The sequence below is a fragment of the Bos indicus x Bos taurus genome, chromosome 13, assembly GCF_003369695.1.
Source record: "Bos indicus x Bos taurus breed Angus x Brahman F1 hybrid chromosome 13, Bos_hybrid_MaternalHap_v2.0, whole genome shotgun sequence".
NCBI lineage: Eukaryota > Metazoa > Chordata > Mammalia > Artiodactyla > Bovidae > Bos > Bos indicus x Bos taurus.
The window spans coordinates 46,263,703-46,277,909 of record NC_040088.1 but is presented as its reverse complement, the minus strand read 5'-3'; the positions used below and the strand labels follow the sequence as shown (position 1 = coordinate 46,277,909).

Here is a 14,207-nt window from a genome sequence, read left to right as displayed (position 1 = left end):
TCGCTTCAGTCGTGTCCGACTCTGTGCGACCCCAGAGACGGCAGCCCACCAGGCTCCACCGTCCCTGGGATTCTCCAGGCAAGAACACTGGAGTGGGTTCCCATTTCCTTCTCCAATGCATGAAAGTAAAAAGTGAAAGTGAAGTCGCTCAGTCATGTCTGACTCTTAGCGACCCCATGGACTGCAGCCCACCAGGCTCTTCCATCCATGGGATTTTCCAAGCAAGAGTACTGGAGTGGGGTGCCATTGCCTTCTCCGAGTAGGGGCATTAGCCAACTCCAAATTCCCCATCACCAGGAGAAGGAGCCCCCAAAGAGAGATTGTAGCCACCCTGATAACTCTGCAGCTCATTCTTTGAGATCCTGTAGGATCTGAATGTTTTTCTTGAGGACTGTGAGACTTTCTTTAACTTAGCTGGAGGTATTTACCCAGAAACAACACATCTTATTCAAGATGGCTCAAGTCCCTTCTTGTTCAGGGATCAGGAGATCTATCCCTTGTCTATTTTGGAATACAACCCCTGGCAAGCATTGTTGGTTCTTTAAATCTATCCTGAGAAATATTATCCCCAGAAACTTAATTTTTACGGTATTCATGAATATGCAGTCGATTGTAGTCTTGAATAGATATCGAGATCTCACATGTGTATTGAGTGTCCTCTTCTCTTTCATTCCATGGTTTGACTCATGAGTAGTGAATTCAAGAGTCATGCCCTGGTACCTTGACTACTATGGGGGTAGAAAGTATTACAGGATAGGTAGGAGTCCTTCCATGTGGCTGGAGTTGAGCCTTTGGGGATACATCTTTCCAGACTTTAAATAGGACTTGAGTCACTGGAGCATACAGTGGTGGCTCTTTAGAATCTGTTGGGTCCTGATTGACACCCTACAAGTGTGTGTATTGTTGGAATTGCCCAATAGCCATGGTATAAGACCAGAGGCTTATACCATGAGCCTCTGGATCTAGGAAGGGGTCATTGACATAAACAAAAGGTCTCCCATATAGCCTCTCATAAGGACTAAGACCAACCTTTTCCTTAGGGGCAGTATGGGTGCATAGGAGAGCTATTGGTAAAGCTCCTTCCATCCCAGGGACGTCTCCTGGGGTTATCCTTTTTATCTCTAGTTTTAAGAATTGGTTGGCTCTTCCTACTTTTCCTAAAGATTGAGGCCTCCAGGCACAATGGAGATAATAAGTAATGCCCAATGCTTTAGAGTCCCCTTGGGTGACCTCAGGAGTAAATGATTTCCCTTTGTCACTTTGTAATGATCTGGGCAGACCAGATCTCAGAATGATTTTGTGGAACAGATTTTTTTTTTTTTTTACCACCTCCTCAGCTTTCTCAGTCTGGGTGGTAAGCCTTCAATCCATCCTGTGAATATATCTATCATGACTAGTAGGTATTTATACCCTTGAGAAACTGGCATCTGGGTGAAGTCCATCTGCCAGTTCTCTCCTGGGTAGGTCCCACACCATTGGATGGGCTGGGTCAGCTGGGGTCTTTGAGCTCCTTGGGGGTCGTTTAATTGGCAAAGGGGACAAGAGGAGACCACTTGCCTTATAGTTGTTTGGAGGCCTGTTCCTCTGAAGGACCTTTCTAGTAATCTTTGGAGGGCCTTCTCCCCTAAATGAGTGGTGGGCTTGTAAGGAGTTAACCAACTTCCACTGGAGGTTCCCAGGCAGAAAAAGGAGTCCCTCCTTTTGGAATCACCCCATATGATCTTTTTGAAAGCACTTACTCTTAGCTTTAAGAGTCTCACCTTCAGTTTATGAAGGAATTTCTGGCAAAGTAGTCTGCGGAACTAGGGTGGCAACCCTATCAGGTCATTGTTCTGTAATGCTGCTCTCTTAGCTCCTTGATCAGCTGCTTGGTTCCCTCGTGCCACTTCCGTGCTCCCTTTTTGGTGTCCTTTATGATGGGAGACTGAAACCTCAGCGGGCAGGTGGATGCCTCCAAAAGCCTAAGGATTTGATCACCATACTTGATTGGGGACCCTCGGGTGGTCAAGTGGCCTCTTTTTTTCCCAAATAGCAGCATGTGCATGTAGCACCAGAAAGGCATACTGGGAGTCAGTGTAAATGGCTACTCTTTTTCCTTTTCCCAGCTTTAAAACTTGAGTCAGGGCTATGAGCTCAGCCAGTTGGGCTGAAGTACCTGGTGGCAAAGGTTTAACTTCTATGGTCTCAAAATTGGAGCTTATTGCATATCCAGCTCTTCTTTTGCCACCCAGGGTGAAGCTACTTCCATCAGTGTACCAGATTTCCTCAGGATTGGTCAGAGGATCTTCTGACAATCCTTCTCGGGGTTTTGTCCAGTGGTCCAAGGTTTCTAGGCAAGAATGAAAGGGGAGAAAGCCCTTGGAGGTAGGCAGGAAGGTGGCAGGGTTAAGAACCTCACAAGGGGATATAGTCAGGCCTGGATTTTCCATCAGCACTACTTGATACCTGAGGATCCTTTGATCAAACATCCATAAATGGCCTCTCCAATTCAGGAGTTGTTTCACCTGGTGACTAGTAAAAATAGTTTGCCCCCAAGAGAGAGTTTTAAAGCATCTTGTATCAGGACTGCAATAGCTGCAAGATTTCGAAGGTAGAGAAAGATCTCTTACCAATAATGGAGTAGGATACTCAGGGACCACCAGAAACTGGTGGGAAAATATTTGTCCATCCCAGCAACAAAGAAGTGCTCAGGTGAATCTTTTTATAGTTGTTTTTCTTATAGCACCAAAATGGTACAGGTTTGGGAGGAGAAGGCTCTGGAGTAGAAGGTCAGGACAGAGTAGGTAGCCCCTGTGTCAACCAAGAAATTCTCGGACCTACCTGCCACATCCTGTTGCACCCTTGGCTCCAGTCCCATGATGATTATCTGTGATAAGCAGGCTGGCTGGAGTGAGCTGCTTCAGTCTTGTTGAACCATCGTGAGGGAAGGCTTGGCACTTGACCTTCAGGCTCTTGGGTCCTGAGGGCAGAGTGCTGCCCAGTGTCCCAACTAATGGCATTTGTAGCAAGCTGTTTTAGGAGACTTGTCACGGTTTGGACACTCTTTGGCCCAATGTCCTGCCTGTCTACAGATTAGGCATTTGCCTCATATCTTGTCATTTAAGGACTTGGGGTTTGCCATAGGGCTCCCCTGGAGCAGGGCCAGCATCTGGGCATGGCTTGTCTCTTTCCTTTTCTCCCTTTCCTGGGCCTTGGCGTCCTTCTCCTATTCTCTGTTATTAAAAGTATTGGTGACTGTCTGGACCATCTTATTTAAAGAGTCAGCAAGGCCCTGCAGTTGTAGATGTTGTAGCTTTATCCTGATGTCTGATGCACATTGGAACAGTAATTTGTCCTTTAAAGTCACCCTCATAAGAGTCTAAGTCCAGATTGGTAAACTTTTGGAGGGCCTCTTTTAGACTTTCCAGAAAGGCAATGGGGTTCTCACTGGACTCCTGAGTTATTGCTGAGACTGGGCACAGTCCCACAACTAATAGGCTTCCTTTTATTTCCATGGGTGGACTTCCTTAGGGGTAAGTCTTTTTGAAGCTTATCCTACTCAGTACTGTTGCAACCTGAGAGCTGGGCATCCCCAGGTCAGGGTACAGATCCCCAGGCAGGTTGAGGAGACAGCCTACTGGAGATGGAATCCTGGGTCAGGTTGAGGCAGGTCGGCCTCTTGAGAATTGGGTCCCTGGGCAGGTTGAAGCGTGTCGACCTCCTGGGACTGCTGGACTGGAGGTCCCCATGCAGGATGAGGCATGACAACCTCCCAGGGCCTGGATCCCTAGGCAGGTCGAGGCAGATCGACCTCCTGGGACTCCCAGGCTGGAGTTGGGTGTCTCCGAGGTCTCCAGCATGACTAGTGCTGGATAAGATTAAGGGGCTGTAATCTTAACTCATTGCTGGTTTGTCCACTGAGGATGGAAATAGATACCATGAGGTAAAGCAATCCAAGCCTGTGCCCTGAGACTGGGAACCTGGTGAAATAGCCATAAGCCTTAATCTCTTATTGCTCTGAAGTAATGTAAGTCAGTGATTTCTTCCCCTAGTCCTCCATAAGAGCAGTTTAGGGTGTTTCCAATGGTAAACATATCATTGTCATAGACCCACTTTGGGTAATAGCAGAAGTAACGGCAAAGGAGTGGGTTATCTGGTCCTGCTACGGGCATTAAGAGTGTTTGAATAATAAGTGGGGTGGAGTGATGTTGCCTACAAGGGGGCAGGGTCCTGGTTGTAGGAATTAGTAAGTGGCTTAAGAACATATTGATAAGAGGCAACAAATCAGATTTTCCGTAAAAGTGGAGTGGAGATTTGATCTGGGGGTATGTTTGTAACTTTAGGAGAAGGGTAGGAATGGTTTGGGCCCAAACAGCCTTCAGGGCTAACTCCCAAAGTGGCAAACATTATCCCTGGAAGCCTGCGCAATTGCCCTCGAAGGGATGCCACCAACAGATGGACTTCTAGGAGGCATTGTGTGTCTGTCACCTGCCCTAGCAGGTTCACTGAGAGATGCTGTTGTTGCACATGTTGTAGGAAACGTGGAAGATGAAGGCTTGAATATCTAGAGGGATTGGATATTACACAGTGTTTCCCTCCCAAAGGCCAGCTATCTTCTGGTTGGTTGTCCTTCCAGAAGATTGTAGAGGCAACATTGTGGGCCCAGACGGGGCTCAGGAAAAGAGCATGAAACAGGAGCAAAGAGGGCAAGGCACAACTTTGGAAAGAATGACATAGCCCAAGGGCATATTATAAACTGATTAAGATGACAGACAAGTCAAATGCAACTAAACCTTGATTCTCAATCTAAATGACACACACGGAGGTAACAGGATAGTTCCAGGCACTATCAAAAGACCAAGGAGTGGCTGGTTCTCCAATTGTTGGAATGATCCTCCCACTCATTAGCATATGAAATCACCCAGCTTTCAAAAACTAACCACACCACATTCCCTGGCCACTGCACTCTGTGATGGCCCAAGCCCTGTGGAGTGTGCTTCTCTCTAAATCTGAACAAATCTACTTCTTACCTATCACTGAATTCTTTTTGCAACGAGACATCAAGAACCTGAGCTTCATTAGGTCCTGAAACCAGGCACTGTGGGTTTTTGCCAGGCTCAAGTCCCAGTCAGACACGACCGAGTGGCTAAGCATAGCACAGAGCCACATGGGTTTGAGTCCCAGTCTTAGGTAAACGGTTTCAAACACAACTTTTCCCCTTCAGGAAAGATGATGACCTGCCCAATACTTAGTAAGCAGTGGCATACATGGAGAGAGGAGCTGAAGGATGGGAGGAAAAAGCAGTGGGAAAAACATGCTGAGGAATCCCCTTCAAAACCTGCTGGGAAATCTGCTAAATACCTGACCTGTGCTCACAGTTTTCATTGGTCTGATTCTTGGCACAAAGAAGATTAAGGACAGAAGAACCCTCACCCACTTGGGCAACAGCTACTAAGGCACAGCAGATAGTAGAGCCTTCAGGACACACCGGCCAGAGTCCCTCAATGCACCCAGTGCCGCTTGCCTGTTTGCAGGGGGTTTGAGGAAACAAGAAATGATAGATTGTTTAGGAATTAAGATTTTGTGAGCTATATGTCCTCCTAGCCATAGGGGTGAGGACCCCCTACCTTAACCAGAAGTCTTCTGTAATCTGAGACTGAGCCACGTGAGCTTTCTGCCACATTTGTTTTTGCTGTCCTGGCTTCCCGCATGCTGGGCTTCTTGTCGCTTGCATCGCACTGGGTTTTATTCACATTCAGCTTCCACTGTGGGAGCTTTTGAAGAGTTGGTTTCTGCTGTGCTTGGCCTCCACCTCACAGGGGCTGAGCCGAGGTTGTTTCAGCCAGGTGAAATCCAAGTCACAACACAAGATATGTCTGGGGAGTGTGTAATTTCCTTGGTTCTGTCTCTCCGCAGCAAAGATTTGAAACGGTGGGCCAGTGTTAGAGCTTGGTTACAGCTTAGAGTTTTATTCAGCAAGCAAAGGAGAGTACACCCTCAAGGCATGAGGGCGGGCTGACCCCAAAGGAGAGACCTCAGTCCTTCTTGGCTTCCTGCTTTTATCCATTTGTCTCCTCCCTTTGAGTCTGCTGTATGTAAACTGGGCCAGCCAGGAGGGCTGTTTGTTTCACCTGAGATTCTCACTCTGGTCCTCACATTTACTTTTGTTCCATTTTGGGGGGCGTTTTCCTTTCTTTGTCTTTTAGCCACCACCATTTTGGACTCCCTTTTCCTCTTCTAACTACCTAACATATAATATTTCTAACATAAAATGTACCATTTCAAAAACCATTTTTAAGTAGACAGATCAGTGGCATTAACTACATTCACAGTGTTGTGCAACCATCACACTATCTATGAATATTTTCCATCACTCCAAACAAACTCAGTAACCATTAAGTAATATTTCCCCATTGTCTTCCCCAAGTCTCGGCTAATTTTTAATCTAGTTTCTGTTTCTATGAATTTGCCTATTCTAGAGATTTCATATAAGTGGAATCATACAGTATTTGTCCTTTTGTGATTGACTTATTTTGCTTATCATAATGTTTTCAAGGATTATCTATGTTGTAGCATGAGTTCCTTTACATGGCTGAATAATATTTTATTTTATGTATATACCACATTGTTTATCTACCTATCTCTTGATGGGCATTTGAAATATTTCTACCTTTTGATGCCCATAATCACAGAAGCAATAGCAAAAGTTACCCACAAAGAACACAGGGGATGAGAAATTAACAATAAGGAAACAATGAACATAACTGTTGATGCAAAAGTCACATTTTGAACAGTGTTTTCTAATATTGCAGAATACTGACCAAAATATATGAATGCCTGGTAGTATACCTTTAGGGAGCTTCACACTTCTCAGCCATGTCTTGGAACTGGTGTAACATCAGTTTCTTATTGAAGAAGAAATATCCATGGTTTGAATGAAAGCCTGGGAACAGATGATTTCCTGTGATGATGTAATATTGTTATACACAAAAAGTGGAAATTCCATGTAAAAAGTGGGTTTATTGCTTAGAAAACTGTCTTATCATTTATATCTTGACGGAGGGTTTCCATATGTTTTGTATATTCTTGTAACCAAAACTCTGTAAGGTTTTTATCTACATACTCACTGTTTTCAAAATCTGCCAGATGACATTTTCCCAATTTTTGCCTTGTTTCTTTATCCCAGTATTCAAGAGTCTCAGTAATGATAACCATAACCCTGGGACCATAACTTGACAAATGTTCTTCTACATTACAATATGGTGTGATATAGGAGTTGTACCTTGCCAAATTTTGGAGGCCCAAGTCCTGGGTGTTCATTGGAAGGACTGAGGCTAAAGCTGAAACTCTAATACTTTGGCCACCTCATATGAAGAGTTGACTCATTGGAAAAGACCCTGATGCTGGGAGGGATTGGGGGCAGGAGGAGAAGGGATGACAGAGGATGAGATGGCTGGATGGCATCACCAACTCAATGGACATGAATTTGAGTAAACTCCGGGAGTTTATGATGGACAGGGAGGCCTGGTGTGCTGAGATTCATGGGGTTGCAGAGAGTCGGACACGACTGAGTGACTGAACTGAATTGAAAGCTTCCTGCACTTGGAAACATCCATATGTACTACTTATGATGTACAAAATGTATAGGAGCACTACAAAAAACTTGGACTCAATGCTTGTGAGAAAAGGACTAAAATATTCTCTAAAGAATAGATTCACTGGATCCCATATGTAAAATAGATAGCCAACAGGAATTTGCTGTATGGCTCAGGAATTTCTCACCACAGGCATTTCCCACCACAATCTCCTCCCTCACATCCCCTCGATCTGTCTCTCTGCAGTCAACAGCAGCCCTCGCCCTGGGATTGCTCCACAATCCCTAAACTCCAGCTCCCAGCTGCTGTACCTTCCAGGGGACCTGCATCCTTGTCCAGGGTTTATGGCTGCCACAAGGACTGTCTGATTCTCATTCTATTTATGCTGCAACAGATCATCTGTTTCACTCTCAGCCTTAAATGTTTCTCCTCTGACTCAGGTTTTTTCCGATATGGGGATCAGACCCCTGCTTCAGTTCCCCTACCAGCCGAGGGCAGGTCCAGTCCTCCTAAGACTCCTGTTTTCCCCCCTAGTTCCTTCATCCTACTGAGTTTTGCGTGGTTCTGTATATTCTTTTCCATTGGTCAGGTAATCCTGTCTGCTCTCAGCTGGTGTTCTGCATGCACTTCTGTGTCTGAAGATGTATTCCTGATGTATCTGTGCAGAGAGGTGTACTCCACGTCCACCTACTCCTCTGTCATCTTGTTCTCTCCCCTTTCAGGATATTTTAAATAACATTTTTTTTTAATGGTATTTCCAAGCCAAGGAAACGTGCCTTTGGTTTTAGTCTATTGACTATTCTTAATAGTGTGTTTTCATCATATTGGATTGGGGCAATCAGGAATACTGCAATTGGTCTTTGTTAGTGGCTTTTCAAACTAACTTTCAAAAAAAGGTTAAGAATACTGACATAAAATTAGACCATGAGCAGCTCCAAATACCATCACAAGAAAGAATCTGAAAAAATGTCCTGAAGATGTACACTTTAGCTGCAGATAGGACATACATCCCTATTATTGCTGAAACTGCACTTTGTAACACAGTGTGGCCTAGCAGATACAATGCCTCAACGGGTTTTCAGTTTACTGAGGGCTCTGAACTGGAAACAAATGCATAAGAAATGTGAGCAGAAAAGTCAAAGGAAAACCCTATACAAATGACAAGATTAATCATGGCTATGATATCAAGATTGTCATTCCAGAAGGCCATAAAACCCATGATGCACATAATCACAGAAGCAATAGCAAAAGTTACCCACAAAGAACACAGGGGATGAGAAATTAACAATAAGGAAACAACATAACTGTTGATGCAAAAGTCACATTTTGAACAGTGTTTTCTAATATTGCAGAATACTGACCAAAATATATGAATGCCTGGTAGTATACCTTTAGGGAGCTTCACACTTCTCGGCCATGTCTCGGAACTGGTGTAACATCAGTTTCTTATTGAAGAAATATCCATGGTTTGAATGAAAGCCTGGGAACAGATGATTTCCTGTGATGATGTAATATTAATGTTATACACAAAAAGTGGAAATTCCATGTAAAAAGTGGGTTTATTGCTTAGAAAACTGTCTTATCATTTATATGTTGACGGAGGGTTTCCATATATTTTATATATTCTTGTAACCAAAACTCTGTAAGGTTTTTATCTACATACTCACTGTTTTCAAAATCTGCCAGATGACATTTTCCCAATTTTTGCCTTGTTTCTTTATCCCAGTATTCAAGAGTCTCAGTAATGATAACCATAACCCTGAGACCATAACTCGACAAATGTTCTTCTACATTACAATATGATGTGATATAGGAGTCGTAACTTGCTGAATTTTGGAGGCCTAAAGCTTCCTGCACGTGGAAGCATCCATTATACTACTTATTATGTACAAAATGTATAGGAGTACTACAAAAAACTTGGACTCAGTGCTTGTGAGAAAAGGATAGATTCTCTAAAGAATAGACTCACTGGATTCCATATGTAAAATAGATAGCCAACGGGAATTTGCTGTGTGGCTCAGGAAACTCAAACAGGGGCACTGTATCAACCTAGAGGGGTGGGATGTAGAGGGAGATGGGAGAGAGGTTCAATAGGGAGGGGATATATGTATACCTATGGCTGATTCATGTTGAGGCCAGGACATTGGTGATGGTGGTGATTGTCATGGATACTGCCACTTTTGAATAGACATTGGACATCTGCTCACTTATGCTATCCATGTCATCAACTCCAACACCTGTTAGAGAAAGAAACACAGTCTCTGTACATTTTTAACATCCATTAAAAATTAACAAGATCAACTCAAACCATTTTCTTTGCCTGTCTCTCAAGATTTCACTGATTTAGCAGTGTGCTTGTGTGAATGAATGACATGTCCTGAGCAAAGCAAGTGATGAGCCCTGCTCTGGGGTTTTGCAGTGCCTTGAAATGACTGAAGGCAGACCCCCAAATGGGAGCCTTGTTGGGGTTTATATACCAACCTCCCAATGCCAAGAGACACCCAACATCCCTGCAAGAGCATTGAGCAGAAATGGGCGAAGCGTGTGGACTGAACTTTCTTTTCTTGGTCACCTTTTCCTGGTCTCTTTGACCATTCCATAATTGCATGGGGAATTAGAACTACTAACCTAATCTGTCGGATCATAGACTTTCAAGGGACTTGTGATCCATGCCATTATTCTGTACTTTTACTTAAACCTCAAACTATATGGATGGAAGTGCCTAGCCTTGCTAGGAGCTGAAAGTTGCAAGAGCACATTTGGGAGTGAGGCGGAGCTCTAGTTCCAGGACCGTCTCTCAGACTAGAGGCCATTCTCTTGGCTGCTTGCCTCAGGGCCCAGGGTCTAAAAGTAAGTCTTTGTCATTGCTGTGCCTCTGATCTATGTGGGTAGGAGCATTGCTGGTGACCATGAGGTTTTTGAAGACACAGATCGGTAATTGCAGGATCTCGTCAGATTGGAAGTAGGGTGGGTTTCTTCCTTTGGTAGGACTAGCTCTTGGCAGACCAGAGAAATCTCTCCAATGGCTTGTCTCTCAACTCCCTAGATATTCCTTTTGTGAAATCACTGGGAATGAACTGGAAGGATTGGCCCGAGTAGCTTGAGGACAAAAATCATTTTTTTCTCGCCGGCCAACCCTCCACTCCCTCTTTTGCTATCACATATACTGGTGTGGCAACACTCAGAAGACACATCTTGGGTTTTTTATTCATCTCTTTATAACTCAGCACTTCTACTGTCATCAGGACTATACTCAGGAATGTGCGCAGGCACATGGAACATTGATGCTTCCCCTAGTAGTCCTAGCTTGGGAAGCATTCCAGAAAACCTACTCTGCTCCACCCTGGGTGGCATCAGAGGAGGAGTGAAAATCAGACAAAGGTCTTAATGGTGAGGAACTGGACATCAGTCTGAGGTGCCATAAGGTCTACCCCTGGTGCATCTCCACCCTGCCTCAGTGGTAGAACTGGGAGGTACGGGTAAGGCACCTGTGTTGGTAAGGGACAGATTAAGTCTGAGCATGGACGGAAAGCTTCGGTGGAAAGTCTGTCTACACCCCCATCTAGAGCAGGGAGGGACGCCTCCGGTGGAAAGAAGCCATGGCTGTGGATGCCACATTTTTCTCTTTTACAGATAGGAGCTAGCAGTTCCAGAATCACTTCTTTAAAATATATTTAAAAAAACTGGGACAAGTTTGATCCCCAGAGTTTAAAAAAGACACGCCTGATCTTTTTCTGTGATACTGAATGGCCATGGCACCCTTTGGAAGATGGGGAACACTGGCCAGTTGAATGGTCTCAATTATAATACTGTTTTACAATTAGATCAGTCCTGCAGAAAACAAGAGAAATGGGTAGAAATGCCATATGTGTTGCTCCTTATCTGTCTGCAGGGCATGCCAGACTTATGTCCTAAGGGTTCAGATTTGGGTGTGAAACCTTCAGCTGCCTCCTGTTCTCTTACTTTGCCCCTGTACCTGGGGCTCCCAACTAAACAGGCTGAGTCATGGTGCCCTTCCAGAACAGGTTGCCTCAGTCTTAGTAGAAATTCAAACAGTCCCAATTCATAGAAGCCTTTATAGGACTAACTTTATGATCTTACTTGGAGAGATATAATGTATGTCTTGGGACAGATGCTGACTCCTGACCCGAGAACTCAAGTTTTGGGAGAAGCTACTACTTTTGGAAATGAATGGCTTGAGCATGAGACAAGGGGAAAGAGGGAACAAAAGAGCCCTCCTCCCTACTGAGAGGCAAGCAGTTCCCACAACAGAGCCGGACTGGGACTAAAAGGTAGGATCAGAACCACTTTGCCAGGTGTAATCTTGAAGGACTCAGGGAATGCACACTAAGACTTTAAACTATGCTAAGTTGGCTGACATAGAACAGGGAGAGAAGAAAACTGATAAATTCCTAGATAGACTACAAGAGGCTCTCTGCTGATTCCAAAAGTACAGAGAAAGGAATGATCTTAAAGATAGATTTCGTACTCAGTCAGCTCCAGATATCTGCCATAAGTTACAAAAACAGGCATTTAGACCAAATCAGTCTTCAAAAAACTGTTACAGCTGGCTCAGATGGTATATTATGGTAAAGAATACGAGGAGGAAAAGAGAAAAAAAACCTGGCAAAAGACTGAAGCCCCAAAAATGTCTGTTAGATCCACTCCGAAATGGCCTGAGGAGAAGTGCCCAGAGTAACCCAGGTGAAAAGGGGTGGACTTATTATTATGGTGGAAAGGAGAGGCATCTCAAGCAGGCTTGCCCTCAGGCATCTAGTCTGCACCTGGCTCCCTGTCTGTCTGGTCTGTAAAATGACCACACCTGAGGAGAGACTGCCCTTTGAGACATAGGACCCAGGGTTTGGACTCTCAAGGCAATTCGGACTGAAAGTGCCTGGGAGTCCCCACACAAGCTCCCATCCTAATTATACCTGCAAAGCCTGGGTATTAATAACTGGGGGCCCAATCAGTCGACTTTCTTTTGGACACTGGGGCAACTTTCTCTGTGCTCAGTGAAGCCCTTTGTCTGCTTTCCTCCTGATCCACTACTGTAATGGGACTGTCGGGATGAGCCAAACACTATTATTTCAGTCATCCTTTAAGCTGAAACTGGAACTCTGTGCTGTTTTCACAGGAGTTTCTGATTGTGCTGGAGTCTCCCTCATCCCTTCTAGGGAGGGATATACTGAACATGGTCCAGGCTTCTGTTTTCACAAGTATGGAGCCTGCTCTTTTAATTGAACAAAATGTAAATCCTAGAGTGTGGGTTGATGGAAAACTGCGGGTTGAGCACAAAATGCCATTCCTGTTATTATCAAGATCAAAGACCCTCACTTATTTTCACATCAAAAGCAGTATCCACTAAAGCCTGAGGTTAAGGAATGGGCAAAACCTTACTGTACTGACTTCTCATGAAGTAAGTGGGATCTTAAACTCTAAAGTTCAGAGCAACAGTGATCCATCTTAAAGCTACTGTAACTCAAGGAGTGTCAAAAGTTCTAGAAATAGAATATCACTTACACGATCCTGGAGATCTCAATCTTCAGGAAAGGTTGAAAAGGCCAATGCTGTTATTAAAAGACATCTGTGTAAGCTAACTCAGGAAACACAAGACAGTTGGTTTAAAGTTCTACTCATGTCTTTAAAGAAGGCTTGAACTGCCCCTAAGAAGAAGGGACTGTGTCTATGACAGACTGTTTTTGTGCACAGATATTGTAATAGATCCTAAAAACTTAAAATTAACTATATGACTCAGCTTTCAGCTTTTCAACCTCCTTGTCAGAGAAAGGCTTCATGTGGAGGGTTTCTCTGCTTCAAGGAAAGGACTTTCTTCAACTCTGTGAATACCCTCACCAATAACAATCGTATATGACACCTCTTCTTGATCTGATGCCATCGAACAATCCTAAAATGGACTGATGTAACCATGGACATAATGTAACTTTTAATTTTGATTATGTTTTAACTTGGTTTAATGGCTATTTTGCCTTACATCTGTAACTGTAAAATGGGGTTTGTCTCTAACCATCTTGTCACACGAGTGTATGTTCCTCGGTTCTTTGTCTCATCACAACAAAGATTTGGAGCGACGGACATTAAAGCCCTCGGTGCGTCACAGCTCTTGGGTCTTGGACAAACTGTGCTACAGCTCTTAGGCAAATCAGTGTTACAGCTCTATTTTATTTATAAGATAGCAGGAAAGTGAGAGGGAGAGAGAGAAAGAAAAGAGCGTACGCACGCGGGAGAGAGAATCCCAGAGAAAGCACTTTGGCTCCTCCTTTGATATGTTTTTTCTTCCACCTGGGCCTGCCCTATGCAAATTGGGCTTAGCCAGGAGTGCTGTTTGTTCTGTTTGTTCTGCCTGAAGTCTTCACTCTGGTCCTCGGACCTTCCTTGTCTTTTAGCCACCGCCATTTTGGACTCCTTTTCCCTATTCTACCTACCTAACAATCTGAAAGCTTTTAAGTTACTAAAGGTTGTCCAGGCTCGTACGAGTGCCACAGCCTCCTCCAACTATTACTTGGGGCCCTGGGATCAAAGACCCTCAGTATGAGGGTTAGGAGAATATGTTCCCTCAACAACTTAGGGATGATGCCCGTCAACAGCAGGAAGTAATTATGGAATGAAAACGAC

General features: G+C 44.3%; 1 protein-coding gene across 6 annotated transcripts in view; it reads right to left on the bottom strand.

Annotated features, from left to right (window-relative positions):
* LOC113903499 (ankyrin repeat domain-containing protein 26-like) overlaps positions 1-14,207 on the bottom strand; it is an 89,260-nt gene that overhangs the window by 6,899 nt on the left and 68,154 nt on the right. For 2 of the 6 annotated variants that reach the window (XM_027559688.1, XM_027559694.1), the window contains 3 exons: positions 9,688-9,811; positions 8,964-9,072; positions 6,829-6,940 (listed from right to left, as the gene is read on the bottom strand). In XM_027559688.1, coding sequence (XP_027415489.1) covers positions 9,699-9,811 — 113 coding nt within the window. In that variant the 3' untranslated portion in view covers positions 6,829-6,940; positions 8,964-9,072; positions 9,688-9,698. Of the gene's footprint in view, positions 1-2,166; positions 2,330-6,828; positions 6,941-8,963; positions 9,073-9,687; positions 9,812-14,207 lie in introns of those variants that run through there. The other 4 variants (XM_027559689.1, XM_027559690.1, XM_027559691.1 and 1 more) reach the window with 4 other exon arrangements.